The sequence below is a fragment of the Triturus cristatus genome, chromosome 10 (genome assembly GCF_964204655.1).
Source record: "Triturus cristatus chromosome 10, aTriCri1.1, whole genome shotgun sequence".
NCBI lineage: Eukaryota > Metazoa > Chordata > Amphibia > Caudata > Salamandridae > Triturus > Triturus cristatus.
In genome coordinates, this window is record NC_140593.1 from 784,240,799 (window position 1) to 784,267,465 (window position 26,667).

A 26,667-nucleotide genomic window follows, 5' to 3' on the forward strand; every position below is an offset into this window, starting at 1 on the left:
GTGTGCTCCCGTCTTAATTTTATTATTTCTTCTGTGTACACTTAAATAGAGTTATACATGCTGGGAAAAGTCTGATGAAGGTTGAGTGGATCCTTGTCTACATACTGATGGTAAGGTCGTGTTATATGCTCACTGGGAGCACAGATACACTCAACACTCAGTTTGCAGTGTTGGTGGTGGACACTGGTGTTGTACATTGAATATGAGGAACTGTGCCTGTTATATTCTTTAAATTCCTAATTTTCATGTCTCTTACAGCGTTATTTGGACCGTTTAAGATGATGGTGCCACAAGAGCAGCTTCCAAGCAGACTGTATAGCCTAATATTTTTTTGTTATATATATTCTACACACTAAATATGTAATGTAATGTAAGTAGCATTTTTATAGCGAGGCTGCCACCCAACGGGTATCCTGGCGCTGAAATTACCAAAAAAAAGAACACTGTGTGTAACTAAATTTAAAGAATCAGAGCTGGAGATTAATCTGGGAAAGAGTGTAGTTTTCAATTCCATCCCGAAACGTGACAAAGTGTTAATTTGTCTGAGCTCAATTGGCAATGTGTTCCAGAGTCTGGGAGCTACAAGACTAAATGATCTGCCACCCAGTCGAACTTTGTTAACATGTGAAATGCATATCAGATTGGCTGAAGAGGAACGCAGGCTTCTAGCTGGAGAGTACCGGAGGAATTTCATCTGTAGAAGCTTAGGCCCCATTTTATGTACTGCCCTGTAGACAATAAAGAGTGCCTTAAACTGGACTCTCTGCGCAATGGGCAACCAGTGAAGATCTTTTAGGGCAAGCAAGGCTGACGTTCTGCGTTGTCTTTTTAATGCAAGCTTAGCTGCGATAACTTGTATCCTTTGCAGCTTTTTTAACAGAGAAGCTAAAGCTCCTAGGAGTAGGGCACTGCAGTAATCTAATCTGCTCATAATAATAATACTCCTTACCACTTGAGGTCTGGCTGAGGCTGGTAGAAAAGGGAGTATTTTTCGAAGAGCTCGGAGCAGAGACAGATAAGTGCTCACTGTTTTATTCACTTGAGAGTCCAGTTGTAGATTACTGTCTAATAGTACTCCTAGATTACGAGCTGTCTTGACAGGCAGCAGAGCATGATTTGCAGAAACTGGTCAGAAATCTGCTGGTAGGGGGCGAGGAACTTTACTTGCAGCACAGCATAGTACTTCCGTCTTATCACCATTGAATTGTAGTGAGTTATCACTGAGCCATCCTGCTGTTTCCCGCATGCAGCTATGGAATTTCTCCAAGAGGACTACATTGTTGCCCTCAAATGAGAAGACAAGTTGGGTGTTGTCAGCATAGTTTAGAACTTCAATGCCAAAGGATTTTATAAGGGAAATAAGTGGGCGCAAGTAAAGATTAAAAAGGATTGGACTGATCGCCGAATCCCATGTTTTACGGGGCTATTCTGAGAGAAGAATGGCGTCATGGTCACTGCCTGCTGTCTGTTTAGAAGATAGGACTGCAGTCAGTCCAGTGCCTTGCCCACAATACCATTCTCAAGTCTCTTGATCAAGAGACTATGGTTGACCGTATCAAATGCGGCTGACATGTCCAGCAGCACTAAAATGACTGTTTGGCCACTGACAGCCCGCATTCTTAGGTCATCAAGGACTGTCACCAGGGCAGTTTCGGTGCCATGTCCTGGGCGAAACCTAAATTGAACTTCATCCAAAAGATTGTTTTCTTCCGCAAATTTTGAAAGAGATTTACTCACTACTCTTTCTAAAATCTTGATCGGGTAGGGATCAGGTATGGCAGAGTGACATACATTCTTTGGCCCTCAGGAATACCTTGAACTTTACAGTCTTGCATGGCAGAAACATGTTGACAATAGGATAGGGTAATATCTATATCCCTATTTCACTTCGCTTTTTTATATCTATCCACTGGGGGCACTAGAATACATTTTTCTGCCAACCAGGAGATAGTTTTATTAAATTCCTTTGCACTCTGCCCCTCACTCCACCCACATAGGAAGTAGTACTTTAAGTGCTGTAGAACACCCCTGCTCCCACAGGAGAGTTGTAGCCCACACTGGGTACCTTTCGGCCCCAGTGTGCAGAGGGGAGCCTATTATGAAGCATGTCACCCTAGTGTGAGTGAGGGTTCCTGTCCGAACACAAGCAGTGCTCCTCATTTTTCTCTTTGTCTCTCTACCCCCGTACATAGTGTGTCTTTATCTATCTAGATTGGAGCAGTATGGTAGACGTCGGGGGAATAATGCTCCCTTCAGACCCTCCCCTGTGTGAGTTAATAAATGATTATTTGATACCTTGAAGAACCAACTTTAGTAGGCCCATTCAGAAGTTAGCACAGTTGAGTTGTCAGCGTATAACCCTGTATTCGCTAAGGGGGCTACTAGCCTTTCTACAGTAAAACAGACAATTTGGGGGTTTTAGTGTTAGGACATATAAAAACACATGTCCTACTTTTTAATATACAGCACCCTGCCTCCAGACTGAATAGGCCAGCTGTAGGAGTGACATAGAATTAAAAAGGGGGTTGGATTTTGTGATCACTTTAAATGGCAAAGGCAAGTTTAGCAGTTTAAACTGCTCTGCCAGTTTGCAGTGGCAGGCTATGAGGCTTGCTTTCATGCAGTCACACCCAAGGTGGCACAGTAAGTGCGGCAGCCCTTGTTGGGACACTTTAACTTACAGGCACTGGGTACCCCAGTACCATACACTAGGGACTTATAAGTAAGTTAACTTAGATCAACTGGGTAGAAGCCAATAAAACATACACTCTTAAGGGTCAAAGCACTGGAACTGTGGTCGGTCTTGTTATCAGGCCTTAGTGCACTCCGAGTAGAAAATCCAGCAGCATCAGTCCAAAACCCTGGGGGTGATCATGTAAAATGGAGCAATTCCTTTACGTAGAGATTTCAATTACACTATTCGGTAAGATCGCCGGTAGGACAGCTCAAGTGTCACAAAACTCCTGCTACTAAGATCTGTGTCCAACATGGAGGTCAAAGGCTTGACTCAATCTAATAACCTTCTGTTGTTGAGAAAAGGAGGGTAATAGCAATCCCTCTTATAAAATATGAAACAACAAAAACACAGTAACAAATGCTATTTCAAACAAGCTATTCTTATTATAGAACTAGGAAGATTCCTAAAATACTTGTGACTTATTATCAGGAGCACATTTGGAGGATAGAGACTAGAGGTCTGACAGTTTGGCTTATTTGTAGGCAAGGGGGACCAACTCAACTGAGATTTGAGTCTATTTGAACTGTGGTCCTCTTACTGAGGCCCGCATACTATAAAAGAAGGAACTCCCTCAGAACATGAACATGAAATCAGTAAATATAACGGTAATTTATTGAAAGCTGCCATATGGATTTAGCGGTCTTAAATGAACTATACCTTGTCATTGCTAGATACCCTAACAAAGGAAGATAAACATTTCTATACTCCCCACCAACTTTATTCAGGGATACGGGTAGTTTAAAATCACTCCAAGGATAAAAAAAAAAAAGATCATTTACATACTCTCTGTACTCTCTTGAATGTCAGGGTGTTCATTCAATGCAACCCATTTTTGATCTTGGGCATGAGCAAAGCAAAATGTAATATTTGTTTTGTTACTAAAAACTTTAGTAAGCTGTATTTTGTATTTTCACTCTTAAATACGTGGTGCTTTTCAGGAGACAACTCATGGGAAGAAATGGTGGGAAGGTTGAGAAAGGTCTCAGGTATGATTTTTGTGGTTTGCAATGTAAATTGTTAAAGCTGGCTCTACAGCAACACTCCTATGGATGTGTTTATGCAGCAGGACTGTCATTTACAACCGCAATATTTGGTTCAGTTTACTCCAAAAAGTGAACAATTTTCGACTTGAAGAAGTTCGAAAAGGAATCTGAACACTTTAAGATATCAAAGTGTAGCACAGCACAGGTTTCTGTGAATACATCCTCAACATGATCACAACATCCAAGGAAGGTATGTAAGATGCTTTCTCAATTCTGTATCCTCTACTTTTTAATTAATGACAAAAGTCGTTTTTTTATTGAATAGTTATTCCTTGGTCACTGACAGCTACTATAAAACTATCTACTTAACATTCCCACATGACACCCATGGGGAATGCACTGGATTATGTAGGTTTGTTTAGAATCACTCACCTACCAACATTAATTTTTTTAAAAGATGCTATTTTGGAGCCAAGCAAACTCTGAATAGATTGTACAGATTTAATTGGTATGAAGGTATAAATTGGGGACAGCTAATTTGCTCATAGAGTCCCTCATCTTTGAAAGAAGTTTCCACGTCCATGCATTAATAAGTTCCTTTTTCGAAATAGTCAAACACATACATTTATCATCAATTGCAACCTTTTTTTATGTTGTTAGCTTTCTATCTTTATTACTTTCAGCAGATGAACATTACATGGTTATTTCTCTTTTCAATGTAATTATCTTTTTAGATTCTATCTTAACCAAGACTTTATGATTTACTAAAAATGATATGAATAATAAACTTATAGGGGCTTTCAGCCAGACATCTTCATCCACTGGTATGTGGCTCTGCCATTCACATTTTTCTTCCACCCACTACATAATAGACTGTGGGTAGTGGGTCAACCCAATTCAGCCACTGGCTGACTTCACTGTGACCGAGAGCATCCTGCCCTTTCATGATGAGCACTTCTACACCAAGACGTTCCCTTCAGCGTGAGGGACTACGGCGGCAATGTGTGCTTTTTGAGATCAAAAAATATTTTTGTTTTTAGCCAATGTTTATTTTTTATTTTTTTAGATTGGAGAGGCCAAAAACAAGACAACACCAAACCTTGCATTGAGGAAGTCAAATGACTGGCAGCCAATGCAAGGCCTTTTGGCTTTGCCAATGTTTGTTTGTCTAGGTAGGACATGAGATGCTGGTGTTACTCTACACAGTAGAAGGAGCAACTCGACTTTAAGATCAGAAGCATTTGGCTCCTGCCTACAAATCTTGAATGAATGCCCAAATGAGAAACCACATACCAAGTCATAATTATTCTCATAAAATCGAATTTAAGCAAATAAATAAACTACGGAAAAAACAGATGAAAGTGAAGTACAATTTGAATATTTCTGTGGCCTGCAGGTTGTTCACATTCTAGCGGTTTGCAACAATGAGCAATGGAAACATGTGACAATGAGGACTGCCAGCTTTAGTTGTTAGGACCATGCTAGAAGTAGGCCACAAAGCTACTGCAAAGGGAAAAGGTTAACAACACGCTGTCAGTAACATAATGCGGGATGCAATGAAAGGGCCAGACTCACCTGCATTGTCATAGGTCCTACTCCACGTCCTCACTGAATGAGGTCTGACTGGACACGGGATTATAAACGAAAAAGCAAACACAACGACCAAACACAAAAACAAAGATGCGAAAAAAGCTGCTGTTCGCCATTTGGAAAGCTTTGATGCACCCGTTTTATTAACTTCTTTTCCTGCGCCGATTTCACAGTTGTCCTTCGGTTTCCCATCCTCGTTCTTCAGGGGGTGAATTTCGGCATCTAAGTCCTTACTGTCCATGCTACCGTGCGCTTTCTGGACAGACTAGGCTTCTGAAAGAATAACAAAATAATAGAATTACTATGTATTGAAATGCAAATTTATCCTAATTTATTATAGTGGTGCATAACCTAATGCCTTGCTGAAACACCACCTTCTAGAGAAGAAAAAAAATACTTTGAAATCTTTTGGATCATCTATTCCCTGAGAAACGTCTTTAATGGAACATGGACCCACTTTTTTATGTGAACACATTGTATGCTATTTGAAAGGTATTTCCTGAATCATAAGATAGCATACTAGCCAAAATACAAGGAAGCATTAACAGAAAACTCTGTTGAAAGGCTAGAAGCTTTCAGAAACCAAGCTTCGTTTCACATGCACAAGTCACATTGTTATAGGATGAAATTACATTAAAATATGACAAAGGTTCGAATTAAATGAGCATTGATAAAGCCAAAAGGCCTGACTTAGTATTAGGCGAGAGAAAGCAAAAGACACACAATTGATGGACGAATGAAAACAAATCAAAACATTCAGCCCCAGTCAAGAGATCTGGGTTAAATCCATCATTCTTTTGCTCACCATGCCACCCCAGTTTAGACCTGGCCATATGCAAATCAGTCTTGACCCTGTGCCTCTTTTTGCATTAGTATTAGGGGAAGCATCTAGTAATAGTTGAGCATCTATGATTGTGTGTTGTCTCTAGTGGTCCTGGAAATAACACTCGACAATAATATCTTGGGGTGAAACAATATTGAAAGCGGTTGTAGAGATCCTTTGCTGAACAATGGCGAGACCCCCAAGGGCCATCTAGAGAGGCGTGGGCAGGGGCGGTGAGGAAATGGGCAGCAGCGGAGGAGGAGGCAATTAGAGAGGAGGAAACGCGGGGGCGCAGAAAGTACCCGCTTGCAATGGAATGGACCCAACTACTCTTTCAATTCACCCAAGCCTGGCCACCCACAGGGACACGCTTGACGCCACCATCACCGCACACGGCCCCCCCCTTAAATCCCGTTTCGGAAGGTAATAGCTCCCACGGACTCTGACACTCTACCCACAACACCTAATGGATTACACTTATCCTTCGCACTGACCAGGTGCGCCCCTAGCACTGGGGCGGAGTCTAGGCCCACCATAGTAGACGCAACGTGATCACATGAGCAACGACGCCCCCTTTTCAGCCCCATCCCTGCTGCATATTCTAACACGGTCTGTCGCGACGCACACCCCCTAGCACACACTTCGATGATAGTGGTTTCCCTTCCCTAGTTCTTTCTCAGTTATATAATTGTTTTAAAAGGAAAAAATAACAAAAAACGAGATCTAAGTCACCTTGTGTTGTCACCGCTGCCCCCCATGACGCGGCTGGCCCCTCATGGGGTTGTAGGCGGCTTGCTGTGTATTCTACCTCCCCCCACATACCACATAGCACTGGTACATTGGCCCTGCCGGCCCGACGGAATGTAGGCAGTGGATGAGTTGTATGGCCTACGATAATAATAAAGATCTTGTTCGTTTAAAAAAAAAAAAAAGTAGAGATCCTTTGCTGAACAGGCAGCATCAGCAGCTAAGCTGTTCCTTCAAAGAAGAGTGCTATGAAAAGGATTCAGAAAATTAAGCTTGCATTTTAAGTGATGAGCATAAATAGATGAACATCCAAAAACTGCACGGTAGATACTTTTGACAAAGGGACAGTACTTTCTTTTCACCATGAAGAAAGCTCAGGTTCATGCACATCTTTACCTTGTGGGCAAAAAAGCTGTACCTTCAACAACAGGTTATCATGACTGCATAGTGGGACAAACGAACACGCAAGGACGATTAGTGAATAGCATTGCGTCTTTGAGAGACTGAGGCATACAAACAGCAAGCGCTTTATAAATAAACCAGCACTGCGGAGCAAAGAGGTCTCACCTATGCGAGAACTACTGCCTTTTTAAATGTTTTGTATAGCCATGTGGTATAGCAGTGGGGCTGCTAAGTAGCAGGACTGAAAATAAACAAGCACTGGCAAAGACAATAGCTCAAGCCTACGCAAGAGCCAATGTGTTTTAGTAATGTTGTACACCAGCATGGCTGCTGTTCATCATGGCTAAAGGTTTCTGACATGGAGGAGAGAGGTGTGGAGCGTTCTGGAGTGGCAAGAATTGTTGTAGAGTGGCATAGAGTGTACTGGAGTGTCGTAGAGTGGCACACAATGTAGTAGCACGGCACAGAGCCTCACAGAGTGGCATAGAGTGGAGTGTCAGAGTGGTGTGGAGTGGAGTGGTGTAGAGTGACCAGAGTGTAGGGGCGTAGAGAGGAGAGGCAAAGGGTGGAGTAGAAGGGCATACAGTGTTGTGGCATAAAGTGGAGTAAAGTGTCAGAGTGGAGTGGCATACTGTGTCGGCGAGTGGAGTGGCATACAGTGTAGTAAAGTGGTGTGGAGTGGTGTAAAGAGGAGTGGTTTAGAATGTCACTGAATGGCAATGAGTAGAGTGTGGCAAAGCGGAATGGAGTGTGGCAAAGTGGAGGGGCGCAGACTGGAGTAGAGTGTCATGTCGTAGAGTGGAGGGGCATCGAGTGGAGGTGCATAGAGTGGAGTGGGGTTTTGTGGAGTGGCATGGAATGGAGTAGAGTGGTGCGGCAAAGAGTAAAGTGTCAGAGTGGAGGGGAATATAGTGAAATGGCATAGATTAGAGTGGAGTAAAGTGCCATAGAGTAAAGTGGCTTAGCGTGGAGTAAAGTGTTGTAGACTGTCGAAGACTAGAGTGTCGCAGGGTGGAGTGGTATAAATTGGAATGGAGTGGCGTAGAGTAGAGCGGACTGGTGTAGGGTAGAGAGGTGTTGAATGGGGTGGAGCAGATTGAAGTGCAGTAGAGTGGAGTAGCACAGAATGGCGTAGAACGGAGCAGAGTGAAAGAGCGGAGTAGAGTGGCGTAGAGAGGTGTAGAACAGAGAAGAGAGGCGTAGAGTGGCATACAGCAGGGTAGAGTGGCGTAGAGCAGAGTACAGTGGCGTAGAGCAGAGTACAGTGGCGTAGAGCAGAGTACAGTGGCGTAGAGCAGAGTACAGTGGCGTAGAGTGGCACAGAGCAGAGTGGCGTAGAGCAAAGTACAGTGGCGTAGGGCAGAGGAGAGCCGAGCAGCATAGAGTGGAGCAGTGTGCACACAGCAGTGGTGTAGAGTGGAGTGTTGTACAGTGCAGTGATGAATAGTGCAGTGGTGCGGAGCAGATTGAATTGAGAGAGTAGAGTGGAAGAGAGGAGTGGGGTGGCATACAGTGTAGCACCAGAGTGGAGTGATGCAAAGTAGAATGGAGAGGCGTAGCATGTAATGGAATTTTATGGGGTGGGGTGGGTTAGAGTGGCACTGTGTGGCGTGCAGTGGCATACACTGGAGTTGCATAGAGTGGAGTCACACAGGATTGTATACAATGAAGTGGAATGGAATGGGGAAGAGTGCACTGACAGAGTGTTGTAGATTAGAGTGGCGTGGAGTGCATTGGTGTAGAGTGTGTTGTCATAGAGTGGAGTGGAACAGAGTGGAGTTGCATGTAGTGCTGTGGAATGGAGTGTAGCAGCGTACAGTGCAATGGAGTACAATGCAGTGGCTTATAATGGACTGGCAAACAATGCACTGGCATAGATTAGAGTAGTGCAGAGTAGAGTGGAATAGAGTGCAGTGGTGCAGAGTGCAGTGGCACAGAGTATGGCGCAGAGTACAGTAGAGTGCAGTGGCATAAGGTGTAGTAGGGAGGCGCCGAGTAGAGTGGTGAAGATTAGAATGCAGTACTGTAGAGTGCAGTGGCATAGAATGAGTGGCGCTGAGTAGAGTGGTGTAGAGTTCAGTGGCAGAGAGCGAAGCTGCAGTGTACAGTGTCAGAGTGCAGTGGTGTTCAGTGGTGTACAGTGGCATAGAGTAGAATGGTGTAAAGAGCAGTGGTGGGGAGTACAGTGGTACAAAGTAGAATGGAGAGGCATAGAGTGCAGTGACGTACAGTGCAATGGTGTGGCGAGGAGTGTTGTAGAGTATAGTGGAGTATAGTGCATAGTTTCAGAGTACAGTGGCATAGAGTGCAGCAGCGTAGAGAGGTGTACAGTAGAGTGATGTGCAGTGTAGTGGGGCAGCATATATTGCAGTAGCACAGAGTGCAATGGCAGGGAGGGAATTTGTGGAGAGTGGAGTAGAGTGTCATACAAGACAGTGGCAAAGAGTAGATTGTTTTAGAGTGAAGTGGCGTAGACTGCAATGGTGCTGTGTAGAGGGCATTGGCGTAGAGTGCACTGGCGTAGAGTGCAGTGTTGCAGAGAAGAGTGGCGTAGACTCGAGTGGAGTGTCCTAGACTGGAATGGTGTACAGTGTAGTGGCAAATAGTGCAGTTGTGTAGAGTAGTGTACAGTGCATTGGCATAGGGTATAGTGGTGCATAGAAGAGAGGTGTAGAGTGAAATAGCTTAGAGTGTACTGGTGTAGAGTAGAGTGGCGTAGGATGCAGTGATGCAGAATGGAGTGGTGCAGAGTGCAGTGGTGCAGAGTAAAGTGCAGTGGCTTGGAGTGATTCAGACTGGAGCAGAGTGGTGTCAAGTGGAGTATGCATGGTGTGGTAGCACCCTGTCATTACAGAAAACACATTTTTAATTGACATTTGCACAGAAGTACAATTTTACTGCTAAAAGTATACAGCGCACAAACAATAATGTGTGGAAATGTCATCACCTAGTCGATTGATTTGTTTAGATCGTATTAAAATATTTGTTTCCACCACACTTCCGAATTTTTAAAAAATGCTTTATTTGTGCTCTTCTAAGTTTGATATATTCTGAAATATTTGCACAGTTCATTAACAGACATAGTAATTTTGTTGTGTGCCACAAAAAAGTTATTCCTTTCACAGGAAGATTGTCATAAATCCTCTCACTTTTAAGCCAGAGAAAGAAAAGTCAAAAACCCGTTCCGTCAGACGAGAGAGGCTGACATTTGATATCTGTCTTTGAATGCACAGAAAATGTGACAAGATAATAACAAGATTTAAAGACCTGTTTACACAATGCAAGCCCTGTGGAAGAATACAGTAAATAGAGTATGCTCCATGGGAGGAATGAACTCAAGCTGGACAGTCTAAAATAAATAAAGCCAGCAAATCGAAAGCAAGCAAATGAGAGTTACAAACCACAAGGACAATGGTAAGCAATGGGTAGAACGTATTCTAAGGGAAGCTTTCCAAACGTCTGGTAAGCTTCAACATAAAATGAAAAACAAGCATTAGGATGCAGTAAGCTGTGACCACGCCATAGTTTTTATTTTTTATTTTAGCCATGCTGAAGAGCAGACACGCTGCTGTACAACATGGCTAAACAACATTGACAAAGCCAATGGATCTCACATAGATAAGACCTATTGGGTTTGGAAATCAATTTTTTGTTTTTGTAAAGTAAAAAAAAAAAAGATAACTAGTAACACGTTTTCCCAATTTTTGGGGCCTACAACCCAGTTTACACTACACAATAAAATGAAGAAAACCTTCATTCTAAAACAGGCAAGGGTGCCCCTACTAGCGGCGTTTCTCTGCTGACCTGCATCAAGCTGCCCCATGAGCCTACACCGGTGCCAGGTTTGGTGCGAGTCCTCCCACCCTGAGCCTGTTCCCAGCAGCACAGTAGCAAGCGGGTGGATGAAGGGAATGAGGAAAAGAGGGAGGGAAAGCCAATGATACAGCAGCACCTTTACTTCACAGCATCCCATACGGTCACCAGCACCCTAGCCACAGGCAGCATGCACCCAGTTCCTTACCTCAAGCTCTTTTCTATCTGCAAACAGGAGCGGGCCTAGACATGGACATTATTTACATAGGAGGGGTATGTCCTGGGAAAAAAATGGAGACGCTCATCCAGAGCTCCATGGAAAAAGCCCTTCTCTCCCCTGAGTTCAAGGGAAAGGAAGTTGTGTTATGGTGCTCAGCAGCAGGAGCAGGTGACGGAGTGAACATAGGCTGCAGAGAGATAGTCCAGCACCTCCTGTCACAAACAGATTTCGCCTTATGAAGTGTGCTAATCGAGTGCCTTGGAGCCCTTTGGGGTGTAAGGGTAAGCACTTTGTAAAAAGCAAAAGGCAGCTCCTGGTGATCTGGTTTGCTACTGCTGTATAAAGAGAGGGGGTGGTTGAGTCTCTATGGAGATGGAAAGGCAGCAAGTACAAAAGTGTGTGCATGCAATACAAAAAAAGAGACAGGACACCGCCATTAGTGGCCAGGTTATATTGCTTTTTGTGATGGATTGTGGAGAGGATGCAGCAAGCAATAATGGGCGTAGGGGCAAAGAAATGACAACGGGATGGGCAACGACGACAGGCAAGCAATTAAAAATAAATACCTTAATGGGAGCAGCTAAAGGACACAGTACATAAAATGAATCAGTACTCCAGGGAAGGGACAAACACAGGAAGAGAAAGTGAAACCGGCATGCGCTGACCAATGAGAAGCAACGAAATGAGAGTGATAAAGCCAACCAATGGCAAGTAACGGGTTGGCTTTAAGTTCAATTAAGTTTACAAAAGATCTTGCAAGTGATAGAGCTGTCTCCGGCAATACCTAAAAAGCCATAGAACAGCAAATAAAATATTGTATCAGAAAAGAAAACACAACATAGCACACACACACACACCGAGTCTCAATTACGAGCTACATATCGAATCTACAGTCTAACAAAAGGACTACTTGATGACCAAAACATAATAGGGAAGACAAATGGTACAATGTAACCACTATTGAAATCTCATGGCCTTGACACACATCTAAGCAATGGCGCACGGTGAAAAAAACTATGGAAATCAATACCTGAAGTGGGGTAGCTTAAAGACCCCTCTCTTCCGTCTTACTGTACTTTTCTGGGGCAAACTGATAACAAGAGGACAAAACAACAAGGGCTGCCAGTAGCCAGATCTAAACAGACAAACTGAAAGATTGCATGTGTGTATAAAGACCTCTTAACATTAATACCTAACATATGGAGTGTTTAATATTGGTCTTTTTATGCATCTGTTGTAGTTATAGCATAGTGCAAGAGTGCAGTCAGTGTAACTTCTTAAAGTGGATTGCACGGTTCTGGATTGCCTGTACCATGTGCCTCAAAGATCTGAAAAACAGTACCTTAGGATGTAAGCACATACCTGAGTGAGCATGTATGAGTGCATGTGCATGAATGTGCCTATGTGTGCATGTTAGAGTGCATGTGGTTGTCTATTTGTGCAGTGCATGATGTCAATGATTCATTGGCTTGCCTGTTCAATGCAGCCGGGCTTGGGTAGCCTGCTACCAGGAGTGGACTTCATGAGTAACTGCGGGCTCCTTTGCAGTGTACTACTACTATGCAAGGTACCATGCTTGAGGCATGCGTGTGCAAAAGCAAGCAGAGGGGATAGTCATCTGCTGCAGCATGCCAGGCCTGGATTAGCAAGAATGAAATCTGTTTAGAATGACACATTGTTAATGTGGTGGCCTTTGGCACCGTGTTAGATCGGTTTCAGGCAAGGAGAGCACATGGGAGGATGTAGGAATTTAAACTAGGGCGGAGTAGGAAGTGAAAGCAGAGGGAGGAGTAAAGGACAGCTTCTTTGAAAGCATTGGGGATTAACACTGGCACTGTGGTGGACGCAGAGAAATGTCTGGGTACGCGTAGAACAAGCAGAGTGTACCTGGTTTAGTTTCTGGACATGCTGGCACATAAGCATGCCATCAACCCTATTCAGCTTACTGTGGCTTCAGGGATGGAAGTAAAGGAGATAAATAGGGAAGGAGTCAGGAAATCAGGGTGGCACCCTAGCATGTTATAAGTGCTTCCTGCTCTGCGCCCACTGCCTCCAACTGGCTACCTCCAGTGGTAAGGGTGAAGGCATACAGTGGAAAAGAAGGGTATATCAGAGTGAAACCGAACCTTGGACTGAGAGTTAACAAGGGGTAAGAAAAGGAGAAGGCGAATAGGATGTAGGCATCCCATGAAGGAAGTTTTTAATTAAAGCATGCCTGTAAGCAAACCCGAGCACAGAGGGTAGCAATGAGAGAGCGCAGATCCTGGCCAGGAATTAGAAGTCAGGAGGTCGCTTGGAGCAACCTGTGCGTTACCTACAGGAGTCAGGCGAACTGGTAAAGGTACAACAAAAAGAATAGAACATCAGCACCCACTGCCAATTGTGGTTTATACCCCTTAACGGATACAAATCTTCACAAAAAAAGCATAAAGTTATTATTAAAGATAAACTGCACATGCGCTCACTGCCCTTCTTCCCACCGATATTCCCACCCCAGAATGTAGCCCACTCTAGGCCAAGTTTCTGATGGGGGAACTGGGGAAAGGAGGAGTTTCCCAAATTTATGTACACTTGTAATCAATGTCTCCCCTAAGCTAGACTACATCAGGACACACTGGGAAAATTGGCTGGACCCCCAGAAGACGATGATTGGCGGGACACCCTCATGGCCCCAGGATCATTACCATTTCTTCCCGGCTGAGACTAATCCAGTCGTATTACCTACACTGCTCTTATCTCATCCCGGCGGGCCTTTTACCGAGCCCAGAATGCCCCCGCTGTGCAATGAACCCTGCAAACTTTTTATCAGATGGTGTGGGCATGCCCGGCAATAGACCGATACTGGATCACTATAGCCGCATAATCTGAGGTGCTGAGCTGAGAGATTCCTTGCATGCCTGTGGCCTTTCTTCTGGGGTTCTAGATAGCGTGGGAGAATCATGAGCAGATAAAGCATTCCTGGGCAAAGTCACAATGGTAGCGAAAAGAGACATAGCTACCAAATGGAAACAGAACGGTGTCACAGTGGCTTAGAGGGTTGGACTGGTGTGCGATTCAAGAGAAACAGGTGTTTAAAGCAAGGGGCTGCCCACAGAAGTACGACAGAGTGTGTGGAGCAAATGGTTGGGTCAAGCGGAACAGGATACAGGACTTTAAACTGCTAGTATGTTCGAATGGGGATGCATATGCGCTTCTTAGTGTAGTGGATGAGATTATACGAACAACACAACCCACGTGAGTGCTCTTTATTGTGCTGTACTAATCTGGTCTTTACGGCCCTTGCTCCATGTTGCAGAATGTTGTGGATGCGGGATTCCACCAGAGTCAGTTACTCCGTGGCTGGTGAAGGTAGAATCACGCTACGTTTGCTCAATGTCATTAAAGCCTTTTTAGGTCTCGACTAGCAAACGCAGCGCATGCACTGCTTCGCCTTGGCGAGACTATTGTTGTCGGTTTGGTGTGCGAAGGGAGACAAAACATGTGCGCGCACAGACAGGCGCTGTGCATGCGCATGGAGTCACCTCTCTAGCGAGGTAAGCTTTCACACGCTCCCACCTTGATTTAGGTTTCAGTTTCACTGCGCGATGCAACTATACAAGGCAGACACATACATTTCAGCCCTTCAGCATATCAAGAACTTTGTGCCGCATGGTATTTACTTTGCTTTTTTTCGCTTTTGTTGCCTCAACACACAACAGTATTGTTCTTGCCTCGCTGTGCTTTTTATCTGCCCCGCACTCTATCCTGTCACTTATCCTCAGGTTTTTAACTCGCCGTGCGAACCAGGTCAGCAGAGCTGCTTTAGAGCCAGAGAACCAGGTCAGCAGAGCTGCTTTAGAGCCAGAGAACCCGGTTAGCAGAGCCGCTTTAGAGCCAGAGAACCAGGTCAGCAGAGCCGTTGTAGAGCCAGAGAACCAGATCAGCAGAGCTGCTCTAGAGCCAGAGAACCAGATCAGCAGAGCTGCTCTAGAGCCAGAGAACCAGGTCAGCAGAGCTGCTCTAGAGGGAGAGAACCAGATCAGCAGAGCTGCTCTAGAGCCAGAGAACCAGATCAGCAGAGCTGCTCTAGAGCCAGAGAACCAGATCAGCAGAGCTGCTCTAGAGCCAGAGAACCAGATCAGCAGAGCTGCTCTAGAGCCAGAGAACCAGATCAGCAGAGCTGCTCTAGAGTCAGAGAAGCAAGTCAGCAGAGCTGCTTCAAAGCCAGAGAACCAGGTCAACAGAGCTGCTCTAGAGCCTAAGAACCAGGTCAGCAGAGCTGCTCTAGAGCCAGAGAACCAGGTCAGCAGAGCTGCTCTAAAGCCAGAGAACCAGGTCAGCAGAGCTGCTCTAGAGCCAGAGAAACCAGGTCAGCAGAGCTGCTTTAGAGGGAGAGAACCAGGTCAGCAGAGCTGCTTTAGAGCCAGAGAACCAGGTCGGCAGAGCTGCTTTAGAGCCTAAGCACAAGGTGAGCAGAGCTGCTCTAGAGCCAGAGAACCAGGTCAGCAGAGCTGCTGTAGAGCCAGAGAAACCAGGTCAGCAGAGCTGCTTTAGAGGGAGTAAACCAGGTCAGCAGAGCTGCTTTAGAGGGAGTAAACCAGGTCAGCAGAGCTGCTTTAGAGGGAGTAAACCAGGTCAGCAGAGCTGCTTTGCAGGGAGAGAACCAGGTCAGCAGAGCTGCTCTAGAGCCAGATAACCTGGTCAGCAGAGCTGCTTCAAAGCCAGAGAACCAGGTCAGGAGAGCTGCTCTTGAGCCAGAGAACCAGGTCAGCAGAGCTGCTTCAAAGCCAGAGAACCAGGTCAGCAGAGCTGCTCTAGAGCCTAAGAACCAGGTCAGCAGAGCTGCTCTAGAGCCAGAGAACCAGGTCAGCAGAGCTGCTCTAAAGCCAGAGAACCAGGCCAGTAGAGCTGCTCTATAGCCAGAGAAACCAGGTCAGCAGAGCTGCTTTAGAGGGAGGGAACCAGGTCAGCAGAGCTGCTTTAGAGCCAGAGAACCAGGTCGGCAGAGCTGCTTTAGAGCCTAAGAACAAGGTCAGCAGAGCTGCTCTAGAGCCAGAGAACCAGGTCAGCAGAGCTGCTCTAGAGCCAGAGAACCAGGTCAGCAGAGCTGCTCTAGAGCCAGAGAAACCAGGTCAACAGAGCTGCTTTAGAGGGAGAGAACGAGGTCAGCAGAGCTGCTTTAGAGCCAGAGAACCAGGTCAGCAGAGCTGCTTTAGAGCCTAAGAACAAGGTCAGCAGAGCTGCTCTAGAGCCAGAGAACCAGGTCAGTAGAGCTGCTCTAGTGCCAGAGAAACCAGGTCAGCAGAGCTGCTTTAGAGCCAGAGAACCAGGTCAGCAGAGCTGCTCTAGATGCGGAGAACCAGGTCAGCAGAGCTGCTCTAGAGGCGGAGAACCAGGTCAGCAGAGCTGCTGTAGAGCCAAAGAAACCAGGTCAGCAGAGCTGCTTTAGAGCCAGATAACCAGGTCAGCAGAGCTGCTTTAGAGGGAGAGAACCAAGTCAGCAGAGCTGCACTAGAGCCAGAGAACCAGGTCAGCAGAGCTACTTCAAAGCCAGAGAACTAGGTCAGCAGAGCTGCTTTAGAGCCATAGAACCAGGTCAGCAGAGCTGCTCTAGAGCCTAAGAAACAGGTCAGCAGAGCTGCTCTTGAGCCAGAGAACCAGGTCAAGAGAGCTGCTCTTGAGCCAGAGAACCAGGTCAGCGGAGCTGCTTTAGAGCCAGAGAACCAGGTCAGCAGAGCTGCTTCAAAGCCAGAGAACCAGGTCAGCAGAGCTGCTCTAGAGCCTAAGAACCAGGTCAGCAGAGCTGCTCTAGAGCCAGAGAACCAGGTCAGCAGAGCTGCTCTAAAGCCAGAGAATCAGGTCAGCAGAGCTGCTCTAGAGCCAGAGAAACCAGGTCAGAAGAGCTGCTTTAGAGGGAGAGAACCAGGTCAGCAGAGCTGCTTTAGAGCCAGAGAACCAGGTCGGCAGAGCTGCTTTAGAGCCTAAGAACAAGGTCAGCAGAGCTGCTCTAGAGCCACAGAACCAGGTCAGCAGAGCCACAGAACCAGGTCAGCACAGCTGCTGTAGAGCCACAGAACCAGGTCAGCACAGCTGCTGTAGAGCCAGAGAACCAGGTCAGCAGAGCAGTTGTAGAGCCAGAGAACTAGGTCAGCAGAGCTGCTTTAGAGCCAGAGAACCAGGTCAGCAGAGCTGCTTAAGAGCCAGAGAACCAGTTCAGCAAAGCTGCTTTAGAGCCAGAGAAACAGGACATTGGGGCTTATTTACAAGCCCCTTGCGCCGCAGCTGCGTCACTTTTTCCCCACACAAAAGTGGAGCACCGGCAGTGCAAGGGACTTGTAAATAAGCCCCATTGTACCCATTTGAATGCAATAAAACAGTTACGTAACCTTCACACCACGGAAAAGGTGAAATAAAGCACCAGTTTCTAAAGTTATTGCTCTTTCCACAGGTACTGGTAACTCAAGTCTCCTGCCTGAGGTCTACTACATTTATTGTAATTTAAAACTTCAGGTATCAACATGCAAAGTTGTGTTCGCTATTAGCCTTACACTGGCTGAACAACTGCCTCCTACCATAGGACTGTTACGAGTGTCTACAAATCCAAGATTGTATTTTGGAAAGTAGATGATGCACCTCATGCCTGCAAAATAAAACAAGCATTTGCAATGCAATAGGGCTGGCATTATTAAACGTTTGAGCTATTGGCGTTGCATATGATGTTTGTTCGTTTTTGTATTACTTTGTTAAAAAATATTACAGCAGTAGCATAAGTAATGAAATAAAATCCATGTAGACCACCAGTACCACCACCACTAACACCACCACCACCACCAGTACCAATACCACCACCACTACCACCACCGCTACCGCTACAACCACCACAAGTACCATAACCACCACTACAATTATTACTACTCTGTGGTGATAGTAATAATAATAGTGGTAGTTATGGTACTGGTAAATTACAATACCTATTAATTTTTCAAAAGGCATTGCCATTTACTATAACAATAGCTCTAAAACTCGCAGTTGCGAGACCTATTGCATTGTAAATGCTTGTTTATACTTACTTCAGTGACCGAGTGTCACTACCACAGGCTGCCCACAGAAGTACGACAGTGTGTGGAATGTGGAGCAAATGGTTAGGTCAAGCGGGATAGGATAAGTGACCTTAAACTGCTAGTATGTTCAGATGGAGATGCACATGGGCTTCTAAGTGTTGTGGCTGAGATGATATGAATAACACAATCCATGCAGTGGGATGAAAAGTACTTTATCGTGCTCGTATGTGGCTGTATTGTTTGAATTAAAATCAATAAAATTGATTATATATTTTTTTTAAAAGAAACTGCAATTTCAATTTATTAACCAGAATATGTCCTTTCTTTTTCCATCTTCATCCAGCATAAACGAAGAAACAAAATGTTGAGAACTCAAAATCAAGTAACAGTTGATCTACAAACAGATGTGCAAAGCGCCGAAATGACACATTTTGCATGCATTGGCTTATGACAAAAGAGGTAAAGAAGTTTAAAAAGCACGCATAAATAATATATAAAATAAAATATCAAAGAAGTAAAAATTGTTAAAAAGTACAAATAAGTGTGGATGAAGATGAGGAGCAAAACGCTAAGGTATTGAAAAAAAACAACACTGTAAATTGTCAATCATTTAAAGATGTGGCTATTTTAAGGGTTGGCAAACAGCTGTGTTGCCTCAGCTCTGCATGTTATGCTGTGCTATATTACTGGGCTACCTCTTGAGTACTAGATTACCCCAGTAATGGTTACTTAGCACTCAAACTAGGGCAGTGAGCTGCATGGCAATTAATAGACTGATCGAGAGAAGGTGTTTGGATATAACTCAAAAGGGTATCGTTTTGCAAAGATGTCCTTTCAGGAGAAAGTTGAGATTTTCCACATAACAATTTTACTAGCCAGTTTACAATTGCACCACGATTTTATGTGGTTAAAGCATTACTGATTAATAATGTGGATTCGAAATTTGCGGAAGTGTCAAAACAATATCTATTTGAGTTATCCTAGAAGGTTACCCAAGAAGACCAGAACAGAAAGCAGAAGTACGATCATGATTGTTAAATATTAACTGTGTGTTTATGATCCACCAAAATTACTTCTTGTCTGTACCCAGGGGTCTGACGCACAGCCATGTTGAAGCATACCGGCCTGTGATTACAGGAGAAAAGATGGGTGGAGAGCCGTAAACTGTCAGGTGGGGCAACAAAATCATCAAATAACTAGCTGTCTGGCAAGTGGCCATTTGGGCAACTACAACTGCTTAAGACCAAGGCAAGGTGGGCATCATCCTCCAAGGCGAAGATAGGAACAGATGCTTAAAATGCCTGCAAATGTACATGGTTAACCTGTAGCTATAGCAACCGTTATATATATATATATATATATATATACATTTCTTGTTCCCTTGGTTACATGAAAGGCAGTTTGAAGTTCATAGTGTAGGAGATGTGAGGGTTTTTCAACTATCTTGCTAGCAAAATTGGGTTAGACAGTCCCGAAGGAAACTGATCCATATCCTGCCCTGAAGCATACTCTGGAAATCAAAGTACTTCCCTGCAGGATCTTCATCTGCCTGATCACTAAAGTTTGATCCTCTGTACTTCCCAGACATCAGCAGGTTTGATCTGCCAGTATGTACACATGGAATGAGAACAATAACTTCACAAATTCTTGTCTTGTGTCATTGGAAGGCCTCACTCACACCAAACACAATGATAGATGTGCAGTCACAATGACGAAACCGTTCTGCTGATCAAAATATCATTGAACACTTATGTCGTTGCACATAAATGAATCCAACGATTTGCATCAACAGGATTTACAGTTGGGTGTTGTTCATTCATTTTATGTAACTGCAGCATATCTTGCAGGTAGATGGTCTGCCAGGCTACGCAGCTTTATAATCACAGATGCAATGTAGCAACTCTGGTGAGTGACAAATTGCTAGGACAGTCAAAGATCCCTTCGGCAGACAATCAAGAATATAGAAAACCTTATTTCAGGAAATCAAACTTGGTAGAAGCAATATTCATTTATGTGCTTTAAAGAGACACACAAGGATCACTTTGTATTACAGGTCTAACAGTTTCACGATTAGGCCATGCACATGGAACCCTTTGTAAGTAGTCTCTGAAGAGAAGGGGGATATTTAAGACGGGCCAATGAGTATTTCCAGGTTAGCGTTTGGACCTCTCTGTCAGAGACTATCCGAGACTGTCTGGGACACAGTCAGGGACTTGGGCAAGGACTGGGAAGTAAACGTACACAGAAAGAGGAGTACAGCGCTGCCCAGGATCACACAGGGAATCAGAGGAGAAAAAAGGTATCCAAAGTGGAAGCCTGTACAAGTGAACAAGATGGCCAAGACTCAAAGGATGGGCACTCAAAAGGCAATTTAGTATTCAGAAAAGCTACACCCAGGATGGACGTGCAGACACACGTGCAGACACACACACACACACACACACACACACACACACACACACACACACACACACACATATAACAATAAAGGGGAGTGTGGGGTAAAGCACTCAGGAGCTACACACGGTAAGACTGAAGCTGTTACAGATACTGTCTGAAAATACCCACATAGAGGATATGCATGCAAAGACAGGGTCTGTGGAGCTTATACCTATAGTGAAGTTATAAATTTAACTCAAAGACAACACTCACAGTGAACAAGAAACACCACCTAGCTAGTCAGCTGTGCCCATGGATCCTGCCGATCAAACAGGAACATGCAAGGCAGTAACACAACCACAATAGACAAGGAGCTAGCAAAGAGGAGTGCTTTACAGGAAAGGAAGGAAATCACAGGGCACACTTGGCAGAAAGCAGGTAACACACATACAAGGTAACAGAAGCAAGACAGCAGAATAGAAAGACAGCAAACTAGGAACTGGAACCAAGGAAATGAGAAGAAAGGCAGGGACTGGAAAAGGATATACAGAAGGGGAGACAACAAGGGTATACTAGAATAGTGCAGGTTCGGGAATCAAGAAAACAAAGTGGCATAGAAGGCTGTGCTGGAGCTAGAACAAAAATATAGCAAAAGCTCAAACGCCAAGGTAGCACTGCAGGCAGTGCTAGTTCAGGCCCAAGGGAAACTGCTGCAGCTCAGAAACAAGGAATGCTGAGGCTCAGGAGTCAAGGTAGCACTGCAAGTAGTGCTAATTCAGGAACAAGGAAAACAGCAGCAGCTCAGGAACAAGGAATAACTAAAGTGCAGGAACTCCTGGAAACAAAGATATCAAAAGCTCAGGAAACACTGGAAACAAGGATCGGTCTCACCAGTTACAATGACCATACTTGGCCTGAATGGAGCTGGGGCTTATAAGACCTCACAGTAAATCACATGAATCAGGTGTGAGCAGGCTAGCAGCAGCCAGCCACAGGTGAGCTGAATTTCTCCACCAATCCTCGGCCTGCAGGGGTGGAGACTAAGCAGTGAGCAGGGAATTCTGGTGGTGGGCATGAGAGTGCAGGAAGTGAATCGCGACACTCTCCTTCACACACTGCCTCCAACTAAATTTTAAAAAAGTAAGAGGAACAAATTAGCCAATGAGGAAGGCACATTACCATACTGTACATGTTTTCAGAATTTGTCAAGACACTGCCTTGAGCAGAGTCGGCAAACAGTTCCTTTTATAATGGCTACAGTAGAAAACCAAGGGGCAGTTCTTTTGGCTTCATCCCATCACCCTATGCTCATCCTCTCCCGTACCCTTTACTTGTGCACTATGGAATAGCCATTCCTTCACCCATCATCTTCCAGGCCTATGTCATCCCCTGTAAACTACAGGTGCTGGCAATCAAAAAAATAAAACACACATTTCCGAAACCAATGTCTTTGGCTGCGTTTACCAGTATGGCGGGCTTTATCCGTTCCATCCCCAAAATGTAATCGAAACAAGCTCATTACCCACCCTTCCACTGTCAATCTCTTCACCCACTGTAAACAGTTCTACTGTTGAGGAGGCTGACACTTCTCCCTCTCCCTTCCAAACGTACCGGACATATACTGCTCTTGGGGATCCATTATGGCCATTTCCATCAATACTCTATTTCCTAGCATTCATTCTCTTCCGGCCTTGAAGACTTGGTGGAAAATTAATGAAATGTGTATTCCAGTGTGGGTACCAAGTTCCTTCGACCCAAGGTTGACCTTCTTAGTGAGCCTGCATAGCATATTTAAGAGTAGGTAGATTCACATGCTTCCAGGACACCTTCTTGTATTTGGATGCACAAAGGTGGAATTTTAGAGTAAGTGTGGCGATTGCATTAGAAACATCTGTAGACATAAGGAAGCAAACTTAGTATTGTTTCTGTAACACGCTTGGGATATGAGATCCTCTGAAGTGGAGCCAAGCCAAATAAGTTTTTGAGTGAGGTTAAAATAAAAGCTTAGGCAAACCTTTGCTGCTGAGGTCGTAGGTTTTATGCGGCTACCAAAAATAAGAACACCATTTGGAAACTAGAATTGCACGAATAACAGCAGCCCACACAGTGTGACATGATGAATGTGGAAGCTGGAGGCATGTTGAAGGAGATCCTGGAGGCCATTGTCTCCAGTAGAGATTCTCTGGAAAAAGACTGAAACAGTTTAGGCAGATATCAGCCTACTCAGAGATGAAAAAATGGCAAAAACATGCATGCCGCTGAGACTGCCACAACAGAACTGAACTGAAGACGGCCATGGAGGAAAGCCAAGCATAGATGAAAAACCTGACTAAACAAATAAGGTTTCTAGAATATGGGGCAGAAGAGTAAGAGGGGAGGGCCCTGGGGGATAATATAAGAGTGGTAGATCTACTCGAGAAAAATGAAGGACATTGTATGATATCCTACCTGAAGACCTGAATACAACAAACCATAACATCCAAAGGCCTAATTCAGTTTTTCGCCCTGAAAAAAGCCCACATGGTCCGATCCCGACCACCATCCCCTGGGGCTCCACAAGACCAGTGGTGGACAGATTGCTGCATTATAGGCACCGAGGCTATGTACTGCAACAAGCACGCATGAAAGGAAATTTCATTCAAAAGAACTGTAAAGTTATGATATTCTCCGATTACATGGCTGCTGCCAGGCCCACATAGCGTCTTGTATAGAAGCAAACAAAAGATTAGGCAAAATAGGGAGGAAGAATGCATTACCCTTCACAGCAAGGATTAGTTGTGATCAAGGGAGGCACTCACTTTTTCACGGAACTCCCATGGTGTCTGGGAATGTTAATACAGATACAGTTAAGACACTGGCAACTTCCCATGAACAGCAGGCCCAGGCCTTGGAACCACAAAAAGGCAGAGTGAGAAAAGAAGTTGAGATGGCAGACCTATCTCTTTCCCATCTTGCTTGATGCAGAGTAGGACAGAGACAGCAAATGCCACTCTCAAAGAAGACTCTTGCTCAATCACAAACAATCATCACCAGAAGAAACACACATCCACACAGACTCAATGAGTGGCATAGAGGGGAGCACATGAAACTGCCCAAAATAAGTCTAAGGGCAGCAGGCGAACTATGATCGCAATGGAAAGCCCTGCAGATATTGGAATGCAACTTGAGAAAAATAGTAAGTCAATACAGGTCACATGTCAAGCACTCATCAGGTTTCTATTTGGAGCCAACCACCCCTCCACCTTATTTGTGCTGTTCTACTGAGCTCTGGCAACGAGCAACAACGACAGCTGTTTGGACAACGGTTGCCAACCATACAGTCCAGTGAGAGGATTGTTGGGGTGCAGTTTTAAAGTTCATGTTTACGTTTCTAGAATGATCACAATGATGTATCGTGCCTTGGGGGTGGATCGGGGTGGTTGGGGATTGGTTGTGGACACGGGCTGATTCACCCCGATCAAAGCGGGTCCCTCCTGTAACATGACAAAGCAATTAATTATAAGAGGTTAATAAAGGTAATAGAGATCACCATCTATGACCATACCGATTCACTAACGCTTGCTATTGACAAAACATTTGACACCCCCACTGGCGATTTTTTTTTACCAGGCCTTGGACTGGATGGGCCTAGGAGCTGAATTTAGGGAATGGGCGCAGCTATTATACACACAACAGACTGCAAGTATGAGGCCAGAATGGTTAATATCCAACTCTTACCTAACTGGTAGAGGCATGAAACGGGTGCCCACTATCCCTCTTCCGGTTTGTCATGGCCTTGGAGGCATTGGCAAGCACAATAATACAAGGAAGACACTAAAGGGGCCCTGTGAGAGTCGATATACCCCATAATATCTTGATGGGGAAATATATTGCTGAAAGCAGATGATATGTTATATTCAGGAGGGAGCAGGTGCGCATCGTAGGAGCCATGAAAACCCTTGAACAATTTAGAGCGATATTCGATTCAATGTAAATAAGATACCACTGTACCATAATATGCGCGAGAGTCTACAACAACGGAACGGGATCAGCTCTATTAGAAGGAAATACAACACTGGTAATAACTGCCATGAGAGGCAGAGTGAGGTTCTAGCAAACCATGCCAATATCAGTGGCAGGAGAATTGCTCTTGCCAAGATGGTGGCGCTACCCTGACTATTATATTCCTTCATAGTCCTTCCTCGTATAATACCCAAAAGGGTATTTACAGAAATCTAAAAATTCACAAAGCTTTATACCTCGGACTGTATCCCGTTTATACGATTGATCGGTGAAACAATGTTTTGTCATGATTATGCTCTGTGGTCGCAGGGTTCGCCTAATTTGTTTCTCTTTAGTATTTGAGCTCTGGCTAAATTATGGTCCTTACATCGTTGTGATACCTCCTTTCCTTTTTTCTTTCCCGCCCTCCCATGATCGGCCTCTTTTCTGATCATATTTTAGCACCTACTATGATTTGTTCAGTTGAATAAGATTCTTTATTTTACTCTTGAAGTGCCATGTTCTATTGTTCTGCTGTTATGCTATGTCACATCTTATGCATCTCCTGGGTTTTGACTGCTTGGATCGCTAGAACAGAGGCTTATTGTTAGAAATGGAGGTCTCTAGTTGGCGATGGTTTGCACCTTTGTCCAAGTAGGGACCCTTGCTTCTAGTCAGGGTAAGGGAGTTACGCTCTTAGACAACCCCTGCTCACCCCCTTGGTAGCTTGGCACAAGCGGACAGGCTTATCTCAGGGGCAGTGTGTAAAGCATTTGTGCACACATACAGTGATACAGTGAAAACACTACAAATGAACACCACAGCAGTTTAGAAAAATAAGTAATCTTTATATAAACCAAACAAGACCAAAACGACAAAAATCCTCAATACATATACCAAGATATCCTCAAAAATAGGTTATTCGAGGGAGGAGCCAAGATGGCCGACGGGATGGACGCCTGAGCTCCCGGCTCCGTGGACCGTCTGGCTTCCTTTGTTAATCCTGATTAATTCTCCTGACCTGCGCCGCCCAACCGCCGCGGATTACCGGTACTAAAGCGACTGGCGTTCTCCTGACACCTTTGTCGACGGGTTTGGTAGCTGACTCGGTGTTTACTACGACCTCCGGCGCTTCCACGGGTCCCTGCGTAGATGGCCGCCGCTGGACGCCGAGGGATGTGGACGGGGCGCTGAGCTGGAATACTGCGGGTGATCGCGGGGGGTGAAAACGCTGGCCGTGCGACTGGAGTCAGACCCTTACGTCCGGGTCGGACTCCCCCGAGCGCTGGCAGTGGTGTGGACGACGTCGGAGCCCCCTAACACTAGCTCTCCTCCGCCACCCTGAAGAAAAGCGAGCGGACACCATTTTGAAGTGTCTTCCTGCGGCGAACGGCCGGTTCTCGAGGTGGCCGTGGGGCGCTCTCGCCCTGTGCAGTTTCCGAGTGGAGCACGAAGCTTTTCCGGTGTTTACATCCTCGGATCTCCGGTATACATAGTCATTTTTGTCCCGCCACTAATTGCTCGCAGTGGAGATGACAATGGCGCCTGCTCTTCTTGCTGAGACGCTGGCTGACCCTGGACTCACAGTGTCTGCGCGCCCATGTGCCCCGGAGCTGATTGCCGCATCGGAGGAGCAGCGGGACAGTGCGGCCCGATGCTTGGTACAGAGGGACCCGACCTGTGGGGATGTACTGGCCGCCCTCGTGGCGTTAAAGGTGGCAATGCAGAGTACTTGCCGGGCGCTGACCCGGAGAATCGATGAGGCACTGTTTGCAACGGGGCGTTCCCGGCTGGAGGATCCCCCGCCGCCCATGTTTTCTCCTGGAGGTGAAACAATGTTGCAGAGTGGGAGGACGGTGGCGCGGAGTCCTCCTGGCCACAATGTAACGCGTCAACCCATCGACACGGATACAGTTGCAGGGACACCCTTCGCTTTGAACGTTGTGACTCTG

At 45.3% G+C, this 26,667-nt stretch overlaps 1 protein-coding gene across 1 annotated transcript in view; it reads right to left on the minus strand.

The window, feature by feature from the left end:
- The window catches only part of FAM234A (family with sequence similarity 234 member A), a 346,953-nt gene that overhangs the window by 238,825 nt on the left and 81,461 nt on the right, over nucleotides 1-26,667 (minus strand). Inside the window, exon 2 of the mRNA XM_085628316.1 lies at nucleotides 5,296-5,583. Coding sequence (XP_085484442.1) covers nucleotides 5,296-5,551 — 256 coding nt within the window. The 5' untranslated portion in view covers nucleotides 5,552-5,583. The remainder of the gene's footprint in view (nucleotides 1-5,295; nucleotides 5,584-26,667) is intronic.